This window comes from Mus pahari, chromosome 6 (assembly GCF_900095145.1).
Source record: "Mus pahari chromosome 6, PAHARI_EIJ_v1.1, whole genome shotgun sequence".
Taxonomy (NCBI): Eukaryota; Metazoa; Chordata; class Mammalia; order Rodentia; family Muridae; genus Mus; species Mus pahari.
Genome location: NC_034595.1, coordinates 1,465,089 through 1,487,240, shown reverse-complemented (window position 1 = coordinate 1,487,240; position 22,152 = coordinate 1,465,089). Strand labels below are relative to the sequence as shown.

The 22,152-nt window shown below is 49.7% G+C and overlaps 1 protein-coding gene across 1 annotated transcript in view; it reads left to right on the top strand.

Annotated features, from left to right (window-relative positions):
- Positions 1–22,152, top strand: part of Gabbr2 (gamma-aminobutyric acid type B receptor subunit 2) — a 336,248-nt gene that overhangs the window by 104,341 nt on the left and 209,755 nt on the right. The window contains exon 2 of the mRNA XM_021200029.2: positions 16,710–16,847. Within this exon, the coding sequence (XP_021055688.1) occupies positions 16,710–16,847 (138 nt within the window). The remainder of the gene's footprint in view (positions 1–16,709; positions 16,848–22,152) is intronic.

Genomic DNA, 22,152 nt, shown 5'->3' with positions numbered 1-22,152 from the left:
CAAGTTCTACATGTTGTGGTACCCCAGAAGCCAAAGTCCCCTCCTGCCATCAAATTCTGTGCCTTGTGTACCCCAGAAGCCAAAGTCCCTCCTCCTCGATGCCTGATGACCCAGAACTCAGGGATCCTGGAGAGGCTGGGCTTCCTCCCTCCCTCCCTTGTCTCTGCTCCTGTGCTGTCTGCTCACCTGCTGCTCCTCCACCACGTCCTTCACACATCTGCTTGGATCCTCTTCCCCACCGCCATCCACTCTGGTGATGTCTTGGTCAGAGTGAAGCAATTTAAGAACCTCCAGAGTTTAATAGGTAGAGCGATCTTCTGGTTGAGATGATGGAAAGTTCTGGAAATAGACGGTGGCAATGGTTGCACAGCCTTGAGTGCACCTAATGCCACAGGACTGTCCATTTAAAATGATTAAAATGCTAAGAACAAGGCCTGGAGCCCAAGGGGAACCCCTGACCAGTGCTCTTAGTCTACAGAGGGTAGTCTAGAAGCTTAGCCTTGTTCCATGTACCCAATGGGTGTCTCCGTAGCACTGACCCCTAGACTTACCCCAGAGCCCCTGCCTCCCTGCCTTTCCTCACAGGATCGTAGGATTAGTCTTGCAGAAATGCACTTTGACGCCATCCTCCCACAGGCCCCACTATTCCCTCACCAGACCCCATCCCAGGCAGTTCTAAATAGCCATTCGTTCGTAAGCCCATACGGTTTAGCGTACGACAGTCCAGTGGGAGTACAGGCTTCGGGACTTACCATCCTTGTGACCTTGAGCTTGCCAGTTAAGCTCCCCAACCTCTATTTCCTTCTCTGTTAAGTGAGGGCTAAAAGGGTCACTGCAAATATTGAACAAGATACATTATGAATAGCAAATGAGATGACGCTTGCAAAGAATCCAGCATGGTGCCTGGCACGCAGGTCAGTGCTAAGTGAGAGCTGTGTATGAAGTGAATCAAAACTCAGCCTTGAACAGAATCTGGACTGGGAAGGCTGGATGGGGCCTGAGGAATGGGTGGGAGCCTCATCTGTGGGCTTCCTGACACCTGCCTCTCCTTTTCCTCCGCCTGTGTTGTAAACTGCTCTCTGTCCCTGGTACTTAGGTATGACTTTGCGCTTCGCTGCCCCGTCCTCTCAGAGGGTTCCATCCAAATGCTTGCTGAACCCTTTGAGCTCTTCACCTTCTCTTTGACAACCAGCAGGGTTCAAGATGGTGGATGCCCAACCATCTGGGCAGAGTGTCTATGGTGTGCCCTGCCTCTCTGATAAGAGAAAAACCAACTTCTCCAAGGTTACCCATTAAGGAATGTATATGTATATGTGTGTGTGTTTGTGTGTGTGTGTGTTGTGTGAGTGTATGTGAATGTGGGTATAAGTGAATGTGTGTGAGTGTGTGTATTGTCTGAATGTGTATAAATATATGAGTGTGTGTGTGAGTGTATGAGTGTATGAACATGAGTATGTGAACGTGAGTGTGAGTGTGTATGAATGTGTATGAATGTATATAAGTGTGTGTTTGTATGAGTGTGTGAACATGAGTGTGTGTGTGTGTGTGAGTGTGTGAACATGAGTGTGTGAATGTGTGTGTGTGTGTGTGTGTGTGTGTGTGTGTGTGTGTGTGTGTGTGAACCAGGAGGAAGTCATTGCCACAGCATAGCCCAGCTGAGGCAGGTCACAGAGGGAAGCAGGGCAGGCCTGGGCTGCTTTGCCTGAGACAGCATGGCTCACTCTTCTTGTCTTCTTCCATGTTTTATTTTCCCAGCCCTGGGCTACTGTGTGTTTGAATGTTTTCCAGATGTCATGAGCCATTCCTGCCCATAGACTCTGCTAGTGCCTGGGTTCCCTGTAGACACATGTCTTTTTCAGGTGCGGGGTCATAGCTTCACCATACCACCCGCCAGCACCTCTCACCTAGACTCTGCTTTCCTCCCTGGCTGCATATGACTCTGCCAGCAGCCATTGTGCCTCTGTGAAGCAATCATGGCCACCTCCACCTCTTCACCACCCTGGGTGCGCTGGCCCAAGCCTGCCCCATCCCAGCCACCCTGCTTCTTGCCACACCCTCCTCTTCAAATGTTCCTGCCAGACATGCCCCTCCCACTGCCAAGCCTTCGATCTTGTGGGTAAACTGGCCCCGTGTCCCTGCCTACCACATCATCCTTTGCCCATCTTCAAGCCTCAGCTCCGATGCCACCTCCACCATGAAATCCAAGCAGAATATCTGAGTGGGTTTTGAATGCACCTTGGTCTCTGCCATCTTTCCCACTCTAGCATGTTCTATATGCAGGCTTTAGTTTGAATCTGGCCCCCAGTACTGGCCAGAGCTGTTAATAATATCTGCATCCCCAAACCTGGTTTAGTCTGTCCCATTATCACCCACTGGTCAAAGAAGGAATGAACATAACAGAGTTCTAGAGCTTTTTATTGAAATCTCCATGATACCACTTAACATATTGCCCTGAAATATGTCTATATCTTTTGCTCCCTATAGATTGCCAGTACCCCAGTGGCAGGGCCGTGTCCTCCTTAGCCCCTCCCCCAATACTCAGCTTAGTGTTGAACAGGTGTGCTCCTCAGCTATGGACTAGAGATGGCTCAGTGGTGCACAGCAGGAGTTTGGTCCCTCTTTTGCAAGTGACCTGAGCCCCCATCCCCAGGGAAAGAGCTGAAAATGCCTGATATTTGCACAGACATGCAGGAAAGAACACCCCCTTGCTGACAGGCAGCCCAGGCAAGCTCTGTGCCTGTGACCCTGACTTTTAAAAATGTCACACCTGCATATGCAGCGAGATTTATCGACAGCTAATTAGGAAACGCAGTTTGTATCTACCCAGCTCTGAAAAACATTTTGTAAACCAGGTAATTGGCTTTCTCTTGGTGCAGAGAAGAGCTGGGTGGCACAGGCTCCATCATCATTCTCACGTAACTTCATCTGCAGCTGGCCAAGAATTCAGAGTGACAGCTTCAGGGAGAATACAGAAATGGTAGTGGTTCAGTCTTCCAGGTGGACAGCTGGTCGGTGGGCTCTGTTCAAGGACTGCATGAGCATTTTCTGCTCTTCCTTGGCAACCAGTGGCATCCAAGATGGTGGCCACTCCATCCTGACTCGGAAGCAGATGGCCGGTCCATCACCCTGAGGATGGGGTGTGAAAAACTCAAGCTGGCTGCCGTTGATAAGCATTCAGAACTAAAGAGACAATTGCTTTTATTTCAGGGTGTACACACAAATGGGGATGGCATCTGTTTTACAGCAGCAACCTTGTTCCACCAGCATGTATGAGACACCCATGTCGGACCAGGGCCTTCCTAGAAGGAGGGAGAATGAGACGGTCCACTCCAGCACACAGGACAGTCCTCTGATCCCTTAACCTCTGTGCTGATGTCAGCATCCCTAACCATAGCGGATGTTTGCTTTTCAAGTGCAGGGCATACTTTCTTACCTCCTGCCATTTCCCCAAATCCTCTTTTGTCTACCTGCAACGTCCCTGTGCTTTCTCTAATACTTTATCAGATGTGGTGAATGTTTTCACTTCACGTGATCTGGCTGACAGACCACACACACTCCAGTGAAACTGTAGATTTGAAGGTCATTTCCTGTTCATGCCACAGCCAGATGCAGGGGAGTAAAAGAGTGAAAGGTTAGGTCTTCTGAGGGGAGGTGCAGCCTGAGTTAGGGGGTTCTGGAGGGGTGCCTGTGGGGAAGAAGCAGACGATGCCCTAAGAGGAGAGCGAGAGCAACTAGGTAAGGTGGGCCAGACCTTCAGAGCATGAAATCTGGGAGAGAGGGACCAGAAAGAAAAGCTTATATTGCAGTCCTGTCAGCGAAAGTCTCATACAGACCAGCAAGGCTCCAACAGTGTTCACAGGAGACCCCTGCACCAGTCAGACACGCACGGGAGACCCCTGCACCAGTCAGACACGCACGGGAGACCCCTGCACCAGTCAGACACGCACGGGAGACCCCTGCACCAGTCGGACACATGGGGTCCTTGTTCTGTTACCCTGCCTACTCCACGGTGGGGACCCCGGGAAGAGAGCAGTCTCATCGCAAAGTTAAGAAGGACTCTGAAGCCACCATGCCCGGAGGCTGTCAGTGTGTGAGGCTGAGTGCCCTTCCTTCCACTGGTCTTCCCATGATACCATCCCAGGAGCTTGGGGTGGGGTGTGGGTGGGGGGTACCTTCTTCTCAGTCCTTGAGTTCTTCCTCACCCATCCCTTGGCTAATCCCAGCATGGTACACTTCGTGCCTTTGCTCACACTCCAAGACCTAAACTCACCCTCCACACGCAGGGAGATGTGCCTGGAGACTGTGTTCTTTCTATGTGCCAGGATGAAGAGAGTAAAAACACAGACACCGTGAAGCACAGGCTCAGGAATGCCACCCCTCGCTCCCTGCCACACCTTAAACAGACGACTGGTCTCTCTGACCCCGTTTCCTCATCTATAAGAATGGTTTTATTAATTGTCTTAGTCAGGGTTTCTATTCCTGTACAAAACATTGTGACCAAGAAGCAAGTTGGGGAGGAACTTACACATCTACATTGCTGTTCATCACCAAAGGAAGTCAGGACTGGAACTCACACAGGACAGGAACTTGGAAGCAGGAGCTGATAAAGAAGCCATGGAGGGGTCCTGCTTACTGGCTTGCTTCCCCCGACTTGCTCAGCCTGCCTTCTTATAGAACTCAGGACTACCAGCCCAGGGATGGTACCACCCACAATGGTCTGGGCCCTCCTACCCTTGATCACTAATTGAGAAAATGCCTTAGAGCTGGATCTCATGGAGCTCTCATTTCTTCAAGGGAGGGTCCTTTCTCTGTGATAACTCCAGCTTGTGTCAAGTTGACACACAAAACCAACCAGTACAATAATAGGATCTGTAGGCTGGGTGTGAGGTTTAAGTGAGACGATATATAAAGCATTTAGATTAGCCTGCCACAAATAATGCTATGCAAAGGCTACCCATGATATGATTTATTATTGTTCTTCATTTCAAATGTAACACACAGGTAAGCCTTTACTGAGAGTCTGTTCCACTCACGGGTGCGTGAGCTCACTCTTTCCTAGCCATCTCCAGTGGATGACCAAAAAGTGTATGAATGAATTAGTTGAAATGGCAAGTCGATACAGTGTGCACTATGCTCAGCTGTCCAGAGTGCTGGCCTAACTTTAAAGCACTGAGCGATGACGGTGATGCAGTCCTGCTCTTGGGTTCAGGATGCCAACTGAGAAAGCCAGGAAGGAGACAGAAGTGGCTACAAAAGCACCCTGGCTATAGGGAGCGCCCCAGTCTTTACGCCTCTCCTGGGGCTGGGGACTTAGTTCATAGAGAGCTTGCCTAGCATGCATAGGGGGTTTGGGTTAGGGCTCCAGAAATACATAAACCAGGCATGGTGTTGCGCTCGTAATCCTAGTGCTGAGGAGGCAGGAGCAAAAGAATCAGGAACGCAGGGTCAACCTTCGCTATATAGTTCAAAGCGAACCCTGTAGGTTAAGTTAAGACCCTATCTCAAAGGCGACCACAAAGGCTTTCAGTCTGTATAAAAGTAATAGGTGCTTTAAAACACAATGCAAGCAAAACAAAACAGAAAACAAAATGCCAAGAGGAAAGTTAAGGAAAAGTCCCCCCAAAACTTGTTCTATTTAGCATCACATGACGGCTGTTCTTGACACCTCTCTGTGCATGTATTGTAAGTAGAAAGAAGGACATAACGATTTGCAACTTGGCATTGCTGCTTCTCTGTTTGCGTGTCAAAGAAGAAGGGTGTCAAGTAGAAGGAACTGTTTGGCGTTAAGCAATTTTTGCCTACACTACTGAGAACATTTGTTTCCGGCTTTGCTCTTGGAGAGAGGCACAGAAGAGGATTCTGGAAATCAGTGAGGTTAGACTCCCAGCTTTTCAACTCCAGTTTTCAGTTTCTGAAGGTATTGATTAAAGGCCTCCTATGGCAGAGGAAGAAACTAACCAGCATCCAATTCCGTTCCTTCTTCCGTTCCTTCTTCCACCTTCTCAAGTTTGCATTTCCTTGGTGTCTCCCTTTCCTGTCCAGCTCTCAGCCCTCACTGCCACTGCCTACCACCGCCCCCATTACTCCCTCGGGATTACATTTTCACCTATCTTCTGATTGGCTGGACTTCGTCAAGTAGTTTCTCTCTCCCCTGCCACCAAGAAAGGTGTAGTCTTTACTGACCGTGAGTCCAGTGTGACTCGGTGCCAGGCGTCAGTCTGAGCAGCCTGAGCAGAAGTCAGATTCATGGTGGGTGATGTTTCATTTGGTTTGGCAATGCGGCCGGGAGGGCTTAGAGCAAATCAATAAGAGAAAGACAAACAACCCAATAAAAATCCAGGCAAAGTCACCAGCGTGAAAGAGGAAGCCTAGACAGCCCATAAACATGTGAAAGTATGGCTTCACTTTTCTAGTAATCGGGACCACATGAATCGAAACGAGACGGCAGGTACCCACAAGACTGGCAAAATTGGAAGTTGGTGTGGGTGTAACTGTGAGGTGTCTCAACGACTGCTGGGAGGAGTGTCGGTGTCCCACTGAGAGAGTGGGGCATGCCCTATGAGTCAACAGTTTCATTTCCAGGTTTATGCCATGGAGAACCCTGCCCGTGTGCCAGGAGCTGTGCGTGGAAAGTTGAGCTACCTTGCTTGGAACAGCCAAAGCACTGGGAACAACCGGAATGCCATAGTTAGCTTCAGCTGTGAAATTCACAAAACCCAGAGTCACCTGGGAAGAGGAAACCTCAACCGAAGAATCTTCTAAATCCGACGGCCTGGAGCTAAGTCCAATGAGGCATTCTCTTAATTGCTAATTGATGGGAGAGTGCCAAGCCCTCTGTGGGTGGTACTATCCCTAGGCAGATTGTATAAGCAACCCAGTAAGCTATGTTCTCCATGGCCTTTACTTCAAGCTCCTGTCTTGGTTTCTCTGGATACTGATTGTAACCTGTTAGCAAAAACAAATCCTTTCCTCCCCAAACCGCATTTGGTCAGTTTTTCATCACCACAACAGAGAGACAAACTAGAATACCACATGTATCCATTGACAGAGGGGTCAGCAGGGAGGGGGGTGTATTCAGAAGACCTTGGCCTGCCATACTGCTACAAAACGCAAAGACCCGACCTGTGTTCAGCACCAGACAATGTGAAACATAATGGCGAGCCAGAAGAGCCCGCTTCTGGAGTGCACAGAGTGATCCCACTTACATGGCTAAACCTAATGATGTAGAATCGAGAGGAAAGGCGTGGACACGAAACTAGAAACAGGGATTGGTGCACGGGAGAATCGGGTCTATCCCGGGTGTGTCCCGGGGTTTGAACTCAGGTTGTTAGGATTTTACACCAAGCCCCTTCACCTGCTCAGCCGTATTGCTAGTCCAGGAATTTTTTTTTCTTGAAAATGAAGCTATTCTGAAATCACATTGCCTAGGACTGAATTCTTGCCATTTATGTGACCTTGAGGAAATTATTTAACCTTTGGGCACCTGGGCTTCCCTACATGTAAAATGGAAATGAAAAGCAAGCTGATGTTAGTAATACTGTAAGGCAGCACTTGCTAGTCTCAGTACTGAGGCTAACACACTGCAGGGGTGATGGTAGCTGGTGTTCCTCTGCTGTTTGCTTGGGCTTTGATTCAGAGTTTTAGGTAGGGTCTTGTTCGGGAGCTCAAATGTGGCGTGCTGGAATGGGAGGCCTGAGCCATCATACCCGTAGCTAGTACTGGTTTCTGTTGGGGAGATGGAGGTATTTGGGAGACCAATGTAGGCCCCAAGCTCCCAAACACTTGTGCTCAGAAGCCTGCCCAGGGACTTCTGACAGACAGAAGCATCCGTATAGGGGAATTAGAGGAGCCAAGGGTGATTTAGCCCGAAGGCATCTCCGAGTAACACAGGCTGAGCTGAGGTATCAGGGGGGCTCTCCTGAGGTGGAGGACCATGCTTGTTCAATGAGGCTACAGAGCTGGGGTGAACAAAATGTGGCTCCTGGGCCATATCCAGCTGTTGTAGCTTTTAAAAATAAAGTTTGATTGGCTTGCAGCCCCCCTCCCCGCGCTTCGTGTACTATCTGCGGCTGTTGATACTACGGTGGCTGAGATGAGCCCTTGCTCAGCCCATTGAAGACTAAGACGCTCACCATCTGGTCCTTTATGGGACTTTGGGACAGACCAGCTTAAGAACTTTGTCAGAAGCAGAGCTGAGACCCTGGCGCTGGAGGGACATTAGCAGATACCACACTGGCTGCTGGTGATGGGTGAGATGAAGAGGGCTCTGAAGCCTGAGAGCAGGTTGGACACATTTGCTTTTAATGTCTCCTTCCAGTCTAGTATTCGGTGGGGAATAATTCTCAGTTTTGAATGGGTCGTTATTAACTCTGACATTTTCTTGGCATTTTTACTTTAAAAAACATTTTCACTCTCAGCTTCATTTTCTTTGAAATTCTCAAATCAGAGAAGTATTTTTAATTCTTTAAAAGTGAGATTTAAATGAAAATGGAACTCATTCCAGAGTCTTACTTTTTTCATTAAAAAAAAAAAAAAAAAAGGATTTTCATGGCCGTTGGATCTATTCCCATTTATAAGTGCTGGATTTTAAGAGCCTGTGAGTGCCAGTGATTTCTCTGTGACAGGTTCTCACAGAGTAGGAGAAACCGTCGGTGACAAAACAGTGTGTTGGAATGTGCAGGTGGTGACCGTTGGCTGACTGTGGCCGCCCTTCCAGCTGTGCATGGCAGTGTGAGTTAGGAGGAGGTGGTGGGATTGCTTCCTGTGTGCCGGGTGGGCGGTGACCATGTCCACACTCAGCATGTCCTCTTGGGGTGAGCGGAGATCAAACAGCTTCTGGCATTTTCCTGGCTTCTGCAGGGGCAGCCCCTGTGAGGGGGTGATAATCAAGTGCTTCGGGACACATTTCTAATCGCAGCCCTTAGGAAGGAAGGAAATGTGAAACTCGCGTGAAATTTACTTCCGCCTGAGCTGGAAGGACACATCTGTGACGTGTGTCTGGGGAAGTGGCCACAAGCCCCACCCCACCCTCAGGAATCACTTGGAGAAATCTCCCAGGTGTCAGTGAACTGGCCATCAAGCAAACTGATACTCAGCAGGTGACCTGTTGAGGAGCTGCTCTGGTAGGCACTCAGCAACCTTGTCCAGGACACAGTCCTGAGGCCACACGGGAAAGCTGCACTCCGTCAAGGACCTCTGGGGTCCTCTTTCCTAGGCTTGTAGTGCGTGACTTTGTGGAGGCCCAGTGACATATGTAGCACAGGCTCGGGGTGCAGAGGGAGTCCAGAGTTTATTCCACTCCAGGACAGCTCTGTGCAGTGTGGAACAAATGTGGGGAGATGCTGGCTACAGGGAAAAGTGGGGAGCCCACCGTTGCTTCTGGGTCAGTCCAGCTCTGCTGGACCCAGCCCCCTGATGGGGTGAGTTTGAAGCCCCAAGATAGTCCAGCTGTGCTCAGCTGGAAAGTCCACCTTTTGGGGATAACAAATGTCATCTAAGAAGATTCAGGATGGGAAATTAGGATTAGAGGAGAGTGTTTACGTAGGACAAATGAATGCCAAGGTTGACAACACAAGCCTGTGACTCCAGCATTGGGGAGCATCCAGGTTGGTGCCAGCCTGGGACACATACGGAATTCCATGCCAGACTATGCTATCTAATGAGGCTCTTACTCAAAAAGCAAGGAAGAGGGCCAACAAGATGGCTCAGTGCATAAAGGTGCTTGCCACCAAGCCGGAAGAGCTGAATTCAATTTCCAGAACCCACATAAAGATGGGAGACTGGAACTGATTTTACAAGCTGTCCTCTGACCTCTATGTATGTGCCATGGCACGCTATGTCCCTCCATCCCGATGCTAATTTTTTTTTTTTTTAAATTGAAGACAAAAAACAATGGCTGGGAGGTTGCTCAGCCAGAAAAGTACCTGTTATGCAAGCCATAGGACCTGAGTTCAAATCCCCTACACCCACTTGGCATGGTGGCGTGTGTCTGTAATGATGATGCTGGGGAGGAGGGCTGGGCAAGGACAGGTGGATCTCTGAGCTCACTGGGCTGCCAGTGTAGATAACTGATGAGCTCCAGGCTTAATCAGAGACTCTATTAAAAAAAAAAAAAAAAAAAAAAAAAAAAAAAGAGCATATCTTAATTACTTTCCTAGTTCTGATAAACATCATGATCAAAAGCAACTTGGGGAGGAAGAGGTTAATCTGGTTTGCAGATTACAGTCCATCATCCATAGAAGCCAGAGTAGCAGCTCAAGGGAAGAAACAGGAGGCAGGAACTGAGGCAGCCCATGGAGGAATGGTGCTGACTGACTTGCCCCCGGGCTTACAGTCACCCACCCACCTTCTTCACACAACTCAGAACCACCGACCCCCCCTTCCATCAGTTAACAGTCTGAAAAAACACCCCTGCAGATGTGCCTGTGGGCAGTTCCTCAACTGAACAGACAGACATCTCACACACACACACACACACACACACACACACACACACACACACACGCACGCACGCACGCACGCACGCACGCACACACGCACGCACGCACGTTTACAAATTATGCTACACCACACACAGAGGGAAAGGCGTGAAAGAAGAACAGATCCCTTTGAATGTGGTTTAATAGTCCCATTAGGGGAGGAAGAGGTCTTAGCCCCCACTAGGTGAGTTCTCCTGCCTTAGGCCAAGAGCTCTGACACATTTGGAGGTCCTGGCTGGCGGCACTGTTTGAGGGAAATGGTCGGTCTTTCCAGAACACTTAGCTTTAACTTTCACTTGTTAGAAGAAACTAATTAGAAGACACCTCTAAGCTGGGAATGCAGAAATCCCCCCCTTAATCCTGGCGAGTCGCAGGAGAGACCCTCCCTTCTGGTCCTCAGCTTCCCCCCCCCCCAGAGGTGGGGGTGGGTGGGTGGGGAGGGATGTAAATTACATCACCACTGCCTGTACCTGGATTCACAGAGGAAGAAGAGCAGGGAACAGAAGGCTAAGTAGGGCACAGGAACTTTCATTTTGTCACATCAGCACATTAGAAACAAACTCTCCCCACTACCCATCATTCTTTTTTTGGTTTATTGAGACAGGGTTTCTCTGTGTAGCCCTGGCTGTCCTGGAACTCACTTTGTAGACCAGGCTGGCCTCGAACTCAGAAATTCGCCTGCCTCTGCCTCCCAAGTGCTGGGACTAAAGGTGTGCACCACCACTGCCCGGCACTACCCATCATTTTATAGGAGAAAACTGCTCTGCACCGTGTAGACCAGAAAGGACGCAGATGTATATTTGAGACTGGTTCTTTCTTTGGAGGAAGATGTACTCTGGCATTCTTGCTTTTCTCCTTCTACCTGAAGGCATTAGCTTCTTGTTTTTGTTGCAACAGATCAGCAGAAATGTGGTGGTTTAAACTCCACTTACCGGCTTCCTCACAGAGCTGTGGCATAGCTTTGTGCAGTCTTGTGCTCCGGGCTTTCTATGGCACCAAGCAAGGCTGAGCCCTTGTTTTTATATACCTGTTTATTCTGGTCGTACTAGGGATTGGCCTTGGGGTCTTACCCATGCTAGGAAAGCACGCTATGGCTCGACTAGCTCCTCAAATCTATAATTTTTGTTTGGCTAGTTTGAGACAGGCCAAATTGCCCAAACAGGCTATAAATTTGTGGTCTTGCTGCCTCTGCTTCCACAGTGGCTGTGACTCCAGGCTGATGCCTAAACCAGGGCTGGCTCCCTATCTGAAGGCCTGACTGGAGAAGGCTTGCTTCTATGCTAATTTGGACTTCGGGCAGAATCCAGAGTCTTTAAAAAAGGTTTTAAAATTTTTTATGTGTGTGTGTAGGTATGTATGTACGTTTGTGTGTATGTATGTATGTATGTATGAGTTCATGTATGCATGTATGTATGTATGTATGCATACCATGTGCATGCCTTGTATCTAAGGAAGTCAGAACAGGGCATTGTGAGCAACCCAGTGTGGTGTTGGGAACTGAACCTGGGTCCTCTGCATGAGCAGCAAGCACTCTTAACTGCTGAGCCATCTCTCCAGCCCCAGGATTGAGGCTCTTGCCATTGCAAACCTGAACCCTCCTCTCTGTGACACGCTGCCCTCTTCATCTTTAAGCCATGGTAACCTAACAAGTTCCTGCCACTCTCTCGATCTCTAATTTCCCCACTGATCCCAGCAAAAGGTCTCTGCTGTTAAGGGTTTGTGGGGCTACAGTGAGCCCACACAGATCTTAATTTAAGGTCAGCTAATTAGCACCTCAATTATCTGGGCCAAATCCCTTTTGCCAGGAAATGGCATTCCTGGGAGTGACACTCTGGAGTGGGGGTCTTTGAGCTGAAACTCCTCCTGCCTTCCCTAGGCTGGTTAAAAACTGACGCAGGCAAGCACTTGGGAGGCTTGGAAGGTTCTTCCAGCTCCTACGAGAGTCATCAGGCATGGTGAGATTTGTGAGTTGACCAAGCCCAGAGCTGTGTGTTTGGGAGCAGGCAGCCCCGTTGCTAACACAGCATCTTGGGCAGATGGGTGATGTTGCTAAGCAAACAAGTAGGAAAAAGCTCATTGTTCTTAGTATTGCTTCCAACGTGCTCTGACAATAGATCTTGTTGGCTCTGTGTTATGATTGTCATTAGATGGGAAAACAAGAAACCTCCTCTCGATAAGTATTCAAACTAGAAATGGCTCAGGAAATCAGGGCAGAAAAATAACCCCAAGCTGCTATATCTATACATTGCTTCTCTGCAGAGAGTGAGGTGGCTTCCTAGTTGGGTGGCTAGCTCAGGACATCAAGAAACACAAAGCGGGGAGCTTTCTTCTCCACCATTGCCTAACTTCATTCCTTTCTCTCTCTCCCTTCCTTTTTTTCTTGACTGCCCCCAAAACTAATACAATCCACTTCATCTATCTATCTATCTATCTATCTATCTATCTATCTATCTATCTATCTATCTATCAGTGTTTCATGAACCCCAGACTAGCCTTAAACTCACGCTGTAGCAAGTCCCTAGCCAAGTTCTAGATTAGAGATGAGCACCACCACAGCCAGTTAATGATACACCATTGGGGCTTCAACCCAAGGCCTCTCACATGTCAGGACTCTGCCAAATGAGTTATATCTCCAGCTCCTAAACCAAATTAAAATGTGAAAGTTGAATTCTTTAGTTATCTACAGGTTACAATCCAAACTTCCCAACAAGACACTAAGGCTTCCGCCTTCTCCTTTCCCCAGCCTCAAGTCCTCTTTAGTCAGCTGGGGCAGGGGGTGCAGTTAGAGTAAGGGCTGGCTTATTTCTCTCTCTTTCCTGATTCCTTGCCTGAATTTGTTCTGATCTGAACCATCTGTTGTCTTCTTTGAGGGTAGCCTCTTGACTTTCGTTGATCCTGTGGGTTGATCGGGCCCTAAGTGTTCTTTCCTATACAGGTCATCTCATAGTGCCCTGACTCATGACCTGTGAGGTTTGAGGCCAGAGCTGCTGCTGTATGAGGCAGTCCAGGGTAGATGCCAACAGGGTGATGTGGATAAGTGGGAAGAAAGGAGATGCAGACATTGTACAAGCAGAGGGAGACAGGCTGGGTGTGATGGTACTGCCCCACCCCACCATCCCGGCTCCTCTTCTCAGGAAGCTGAAGCTGGAGGACTGTTTAGAGGTCAGCCCAGGCAACATAGGGAGACTGTGGCTCAAAGCAAAACCTAAAAGAGGCCCCAGAGGTGTATCTCAGTGGTACAGCACTTACTAAGAAGGTGCAAAGTCCTGGGCACAAACCCCATACTGCAGAAGAGAGAAGGAGAAGGATGTGCAGACCCTGTGGGAGTTCCCCAGCACTTACCCTGTCCTTGTGGAATCCAGGCAGGAGCCATGAGCAGACCACAGTGAAGCGAATGAAGCAAGTCCGATCAGCAAACAGACAGACAGACAGACAGAAAATAGGATGATGTATTTGATAGAGACCAACCTTTGATATGGCAATCATCTGACATCATCTAAAAGTTCATAGTCAACAACAACCCCCTCCCCCAATCACAAAGTGGGCTTATAATGCTTTAAGTAAGACTATGATTAAATGTTAGACTTCATTCGTGGCTATCTGAGGACTGTGTGGGGCCTCAGAATCACCAGAGGACACATCTATTTAGACAGTGAGTGGGACTAGGTACCACTGGTGGGAGCCCTATTGTCAGGCAAGTTGGAAACCTGTTTCTAACAAAGGAAGCAGCAAGTCTATTAGCCCAGAGGCAGGCAGGTGATGCTTTTAATTTTAGGGATTTAAAGGAGGCTGGGGAAGCATGATTTGAGCAGCAAGCAGCTGAGAGAGGAAAGAACTCGGGCATCCTGAAAAGTGGGTCTCTCACCGTGAAGAGAGTAAGAGCATTATCCCAACCTTGTGAACAACATAGAGAAGTGGTTCTGTCTCTTTCTGCTAGTACCAGAGTGTTTTCTAACTGCCCTGCTGGAGGGATGGAGGCTCTACAGTCAGCTGGGGCCCAGAGTTTTACAGGTCTCGACAACTGGTATCCCACACTTGTTTTCAATGATTTTCTTGTCTACAAATGTTCTAGCTTTTAAACATAATTATAAAATTATTTTATGTATATTATTTTACATGCAAAAGATTTGTTTGCATACCATGTGCATGGCTGGTGCCTGTGGAGGCCAGAGGACAGTGTTGGATTCCCTGAAACTAGAGTTACAGACAGCTGTAAGCTGCTATGTGGTTGCTGGGAACTGAGCCCTGGTCCTCTGAAAGAACAACTAATGCTCTTTTTTTTTTTTTTTTTAAGATTCACTTATTATTATACATAAGTACAGTGTAGCTGACTTCTGACGCACCATAAGAGGGCACCAGATCTCATTAAGTGTGGTTGTGAGATCAATCCCTGTGGTTGCTGGGATTTGAACACAGGACCTTCGAAAGAGCAGTCAGCGCTCTTACCCACTGAGCCATCTCGCCAACCCCAGCCAGTGCTCTTAAGCCACGCGTCATGACAGTGATCAGGAGAGGTTTGGGGTGTTTTTTCTCCTTTTGGGGTCTCTGATAGGCCCCTCCCCTTTCAGAGCAGGCACAGCAGAGGGAGGGGAAGCAGGGGGCCTGTGGTTTTCAGGGGACCTTGAGGCAGCTGCAGTGGTGGATTCGTTGAGCTTCAGGCTGGCTGGGAGGCAGAGGGAGAAGGGAAGAGTGAGCCCCAAGGATCCCCGTCACTCAGGCACATCGATCTTCTTGCTGCGTCCTCACTGGGGCGCCTGGTGTGTTTCCTTGGTCAGGGTTTCTTTCTAGTCCTGGACAGAGCTGTGCCCTCAAGACCAGCTCTGGGCTAAGCATCAAGTGTGACGGGTCTGCCATTGACTTCTTCTGAGATGTGTGGCATTTTTTCCGCTTCCTCCACCCCACCCCCACTACTGTGACAAATGTACATCACATCCAGTTACCATCTTGAACATCCTTTTCGTGCCTTGTGACATTCACATTCACACTGTCACACCGCCCCTCCCTCGTTTCCAGACCCTTGCCATAATCCCACATCAAAGCCCTCACTCTCCTGAGCAGCGATCCACACTTCCCTCTCACTACGCCCCTCACAACCGCCATCGCAGTTCCTGCCTCTGTGAATTTGTCCTCTCGAGTGCTTCACATGAGTGGGATCCTACAGTAATGGGCCTGTCAGAAACTTTAAAGAGATGCGCTTGTCCCTCAGTCTGACTGTTAAACTATTGAAACAATAGACCCCAGAGTAATTTGGCACCCGCCCTTCCCCCTAGGAATCTCCTGCTGGGAGGAGGGAAAGACAGAGCTTGGTTGCAGCTATAGGAGGAGCTTGTCTCCAGAAAAGAGATCGCACAGTTCTAGCCACTTGTTAGACCACCTTGCAAAGTGAAAAGGAAGCCCAGACAAGGATGGGTCAATGGTAGGTAGGACCACACCGTGATCAGACTGCTCAGATGTGCATAGCCCCAGTCCTCTATTAAACCTTTAACCTTACTTCCGGGCTCCGACAATGAACTAGAGGAGGTCACTGACCCTTTCTTCCTCTTCCCAGTGTAGCCATATCATTTGGCTCTATCATGTATCAGAATTTCTTCTCTCTTTAGGGCTGCATACTATTCCAATGCATACCTCCAACCCTTTGCCTGTCCCTTCTTTTGTTGACAGACTTCTGGATGTTTCTGCCTCTGGGCTGTTGTGACTGATACTACTCTGAACATGGAGTACAGATATCTTAGAGTTCATGCTTCAGGGTTTCCGTTTATACAGAGTTCTTGTGCCATATGGCAATTCTTTGTTGACTTTTCAGGGTAGACACACTGTTTTCATTGATGTAATTGTTTTATATCACCACCGAGAGTGTACAAAGCTTGCAGTTTCTTTACACCCTGCCAGCACTTGTCCTTGTCTGTTTTCACAATAGCCAGAATGTGGCCTCATCTTTTAAAATGTAAATGACCGTAGACTGGAGGCTGGGGGACCAATGTGGCTTTCCTCTGGGTGTATGCTACAGAGACAGCTGAGGGGCAGCCTTTGGAGGGCACTTAGGGCCTGGGATGTAAGACCAAAAACTTCCCTAAGTTTAGGGCCTGGGCATGGGGCTGTGTGGAGAGGCCCAGTTTGTCTAAGGTTTTGCCATGATGGCAGGTTGATTGTATATTCCTATTATGGGGCTCTTGCCCCAGGATAACCCATGTCTAACTTAGGCCTTGCTCCCTTTCTGTGTTTTCTCTCCAGTGTGACAATGCAAAGGGACTGAAAGCCTTCTATGATGCAATAAAGTATGGGCCGAACCATTTGATGGTGTTTGGAGGCGTTTGTCCATCTGTCACATCTATCATCGCGGAATCCCTCCAAGGCTGGAATCTGGTGCAGGTAAGGGCAGAGTCCTGACCCCACGGACAGGGAATTGTCTCTGTGGGCTGTGAGCACTCAGCAGGAATAGGCCTTGAGTAAGGCGGTGCCTAAGCTGCACTGCCGCCACTGCCCTCGCTGCTGACCTGATCAAGAGCCCTTTAACTGCATGCTGTCTCATGTGTTGGAGCCTCTGGTGCTCACCGCTGACTCCCTAGCCAGATTTGCAGGCCCATGAAGTCCTATCATCTGTGCGGATGATCCTCTGCCCCTCTGTTCTCATCACAGTGCAGCCCCCAGAGAGCACCACCCTCAGATATCACAGCCCCACAGGAACCCAGGGCTGCCTCAGAGCCCACCACGGCCCCCCGATCCTTCCCTACCCAGATCTTCTTTCCCACTGAAGGTCTCCTTTGACCAATATGGCCCCTTTCCTCATTAAGCTATTCCTAGGCTCCTGGCCAGGTATTGGCTTTTTACCACAGCTGACTCTTACACGATCGATCGAATGTTTCGGTGGGTGTATAGCTGGCTGTAGATGAGGCTCAACAGTAAGAACTGATGCTTGAAATGGAAAAGTATAGAAACATATGACCACAGGGGCGAGTGATAGCAACCCATGTACATTCTGTCTGTCCGTCCATCCATCCACCCGCCCATCCATCCATCCATCCATCCATCTATCTATAATCTATCTATCCCTCCGCCCATCATTATTTACCATTCTATCCATCATCTATCCACGCATCATTCATCCAGCTACCCATCTATCCGTCTGTCCATTCATCTACCACCCATCTACCCTTCACTTATTAATATCTGTCTTCCTTCCAATCAACCAAAACAAACAAACCAACAAACAAAACATTAGGACAACTTCCTTTCTGCCTGGAACTCTGGTAAACACTGGGGATATAGAACTGAAGGGCAGAAATGGTCCCCATCATGTCAGAGCTTGATACTGGAAAGAGGCCAGGCAGTAAACGAAGAAGTAGCCGCAATCTTCAGGATAATCCCCGAAGCCTGCCAGGCGCCAGGCACTGCCATGAACCCTAATGTGCACTAACTCAGTCTTTGTGACTGCTCTGTTATCACCCCCATTTTATATATAAGGAAGGTGGGGTACCCACAGGCCATGGAGCTTGCCTAAAGTTTCACAGCTACTAAGCAGTAAGGCCAGATTTAAATTCAACTAGTCTGGCCCTTTCAATGAGGTTGCTGTACGAAGACAGGGCTGTGCTCAAAATAAGCAGGCGTGTGGGATTAAATAGTAGCTATGTGGGCACTCAGCAAAGGCCTGTGGGAGATGGTAACATTGGATCTGAGATCTGAAGGGTGGGAAAGGGCTGCTGGGTGAGGTGCGGCCCTGTGAGGGGACAGAATGACCAATTCAGACAGGCAGCTGCTAATGAGGAAGTCTGCATGTCTGGGGGCTGAAAAGTCAGGACAGTGATGGAGCACCAACAGGGACCTTCCCTGAGTCCAGGTCGTGACAGGTGTGGGGCAGGACCGGTAACCCACTGAGTCTGGCTCATATGAGCTCTCCTGGCATGGGACACAAGGTCACTGCTGAAGCAGGAGAGGGACAGGCAGATGGGATACAGAGGCTATCAGTGAGAGAAGAATGTAGTATTAGGCGGCAGGAATGTGCCTGGGCTTGGGCAGCGGGGATCCTTCTTGCAGCTGAAGCAGGCTACACTGGGTGTGAGCCTATGCAACAGATGGGGCTAGAGGGCAGCAAACTTCACAGCCCCCAGGGAGCTAGCACAGGCCAGAGTGAGTGAGTGTGTGTGTGTGTGTATGTGTCTGGCTTTAAGCCCTCGAGGTGTCCCTAGCTGTTGCAAGACCTTAGCCCAGTCCCTCACCTTCTCTGGATTTGAGTTTTTTCTTTTTGATAGCAGGAGATTCCATAAACACAGAGCCAAGGGTAGATAGGCTGAATAATAAAACCTCCTTGGAGAGCCATGGTCAGTGTGGCCTTGGCTGTAGGGATGAGTGAGGTCTGCAAGCTGCTTCTGTCTCCCCCTCCCTCGGTAGATTGGCTGTGTATCTACAACCAGCATCTTGGGTACCACTCAAGGCCAGCCCACTGCTTCCCTGCTTCCAGATCCCAGGGCCAGACCAAGGGCTCCAGCAGGGTACAAACATGAAGGGGCCCAGAGACCTGGGAACTGGGAAGTGCTAGGTGGATCTGAGTGATCTGATGATTTTGGAGGCAACTGTGGTAGACTAAGCCCAAGGGAGCCATTCTCCTCTAGCCTTGCAGTCTGAATGTGGGAAGAAGGGCAGATCTGGATCCTGGTGGGAGTGGCGAGCCAGCCTGGAAACCTGCCCCCCCCCCTCACTTACAGGGACTGTACATCCATTTGTTAGGATCCAAGCCATGGTTCTCCCAAGCTGCTTCTGTCCCTATCTGGAAGCTGAGCTCACCCACAAAGGGTGGGTGGGTCTGCAGCTGCTGGAGGATTTAAATACCTTGACCTCTTTCAGAAACGGGTTGTAGGGTGTGGGCTGCACAAGGAGCCCTGCATAAGGAGTCCCTTGAAGGTGCGGGGACCCTTGCTGGACCAAGACCCACCTGGAATGCTGGAATGAGAATAGGCTGTTTCTGTTTCCCGGGCCACAAAAATAGGGATTCGCCTGCCGCTGGGTGAAAACACACGCTGGTGCTGAAACAGGTTAATTTTAACTTTTGCCTTTTGCTGTATTTCTTGAATCAGGCTTGCTGCAAGGGAGGTTTACACTGTGTTTGTCCTGGTCTGAGTCACTCAGCCACTGGGAGCCTGAATTCCCACACATCAGTGTGAGGACCAGGGAAGGCTAGCTTTATTCCTCTCCCATCCCAGGGAGATCCTGGGCAGGATACAAGACTCGAATCTGGGCATCACAAAGGGAGAAACCAACGAGGGCACAACCAGGAAGGCGCCAGCTGGCCATCAAAGAAGGGAGAATGCTGGGATGGTAGAGGAGGATGGGGTTTGGGCCTCTGTAGTTGCACGCCTATCTGCGAATTTCGTGATGATCTGTAATACAAGTGTGAGGCAGGAGGTGTGGCGGAAGTTAGAGGGTATAGGTTTTCAACTCCTGCAGGCAATCCGTGGCTGTGAAGTCATCGAGTTGCTAAAGTTCCTTCTCTGGGAGAGATGTGAACAACTACCTCCTCCTAAAGACCTGATGACAAGCCAAAGGTCAATGTCACCGCAGCCCACCCTAGGGAACCAATGAGTTTATTGGACTTGCGTGAGAGAGGTTACATCTCACGACAGCCTCATTCTAAGTTCTTGGCTCAGCATGGATGGCAGCTTCCTTGTAGCCACATAGATGGAGCCTCATTCCCCTCAGCTTCCCCAGCTCAGGCACGATAGCGCCATCCTTAGACCACGAGGATAGTGCAGTACCACACACCAGTTGCCCAAAGTGCCCAGAGCATTGCCGTGTCAGCTAGGGTGTGCTCTGGGGAGACTGACCGTGAGTTAGAGGGAATCAGACTGATGGCTTGCAGCCCCTGAGGGGGGTGGGGGTGGGGTAGGGGCATGCTTATTTTAAGGGAGCAAACTCTGGGACTCCAGGAAGTGCAGGACCAGGTTAGAGGTTTCATAGACTCTCGTAGCAACCCACTTTCCACCCTGCTGCTGGTGCCAGCAGCTCAGGTGACTGCGCTGTACTCTGATCCTGCGGACTTGGTGACTAGGGGTTCATTAGGATCACTCGTTCCTAGGGATTCTCACTGCACAGGTGTGGGAAGGAGGACCGGAGGGCTGCTGCTGGGCACAGTGACCTGTGTCACCAAGGCACAGCCCCACTGGATGGTATGACAAGGACATTGCTCCCTCAGCCTCCAAGCTCCCTTTGCCCCAGCAGGGCATCCTTCATGGGTATATCTTAGAGGCTTCTTCCTTTAGGAAGTTACATCCCTACCTGACATGTTCTCTTCCTTGTGGGTCCCTTTCTAAGCATTCGCTGCTCTTTGTCCTCCGCTGCTCTGTATCTTGCAAAGGTCAGAGCCTTTCTCTCCTGAGCTGCAGACCCCTGCATGGCCTGACACCTATGCCCTGCCATACCCATTCCCCCATCTCACCAGCCCTCAGATGACTCAAGCACCTTCAACCATAGCGCTTGCCAACCAGATGCAAAGGACACCTGAGGTGGGCTCTGGCTCTGACACAGCCATCTCCATCCCCTGATGTGATGGGTTTAACTCACCTGGTTCACCTGAGCAGCTCATCCTCAGAATCCTACTTCCCACTCTGCTGACAAAGATCTACCCCTTACACACACACAGAGACACAGACACAGACACAGACACACACACACACACACACACACACACACACACACACACACACACCAGCCTTGTCTGTCCTTCTGAAGTTGGGCTGAGGAGAGGAAGAGGAAGGAGAAGGAGAATTGGAAGCAGGGCATGGAGGATGAAGATTGCATAGCTTGACCAAGACATGGAGGCAGAGCCAGCAAAGGTGGTCTCAGAGCAGGGCAGAGCCCCGAGCCTCAGGAGCGGGGCAGGCTGCTTCAGCTCGCAGTCGCTGCTGCCACAGATGGAACTGCGAACTGCTATAGTGAAGAGGATGAAAATAAGGTCAGATTCCTGTCAGACTAAAGGGCGGCTCATGAGAACAGCAAACACCAGCTCCCTAAGAACTGCATCCCACAGAGCGTGTCCTTTAAAGGGCTCCGTGTAAATTATTAACTCTTGGATGCCTTTTCCAGGCGCTCCTAAGGTATTCCCACAGCCCAACTTGCCTCCTGGCCAGCCTTGGTGTGCCGCTGAGAAGCTCCTTGGCCATAGGAGCTGTCTCCTTGGACAAGCTCCTGTGAGGTTGGATTGGGTGGAGGCTCTGGGACTATTCCAATGGAGAAAGTAGATTTTGCAGACCCGTTGCCAGTTTAGATCTAGTACATTCAGGACTCTATTTCCCCAGACTGGAAGTCTTGCTTGGTGTTGACATTAAAGCACAGTCCTTTGGCTCACTGAGGTTTGCTGGGTAGCTTTGTCTTATCTCTCAGACTCCCTCCTCTGTCACACGGGCATGGCAAGCCTGACTTTTGTTTCCTGCAGATGTAGTAAGAGTGAATGAGGGCCTCTCTCTCTTTAGCCAAGTGAAAGCATTTTTTATGAATGATGAAACAGGACCCGCTGTTCTGACGGCCTGGCTCCTCCAGTCAGAGCAGGCATCGGGTGGCGTCTGATAAGAGTTTTGAAATCACTCTCTGCTCTGGGTGGGCTCCAAGGTTGATCGCCTCGGCCCCTCGGACCTCGGGAGCACTAGTGTCGAGGCTGGGTGGGCTCCAAGGTTGATCGCCTCGGCCC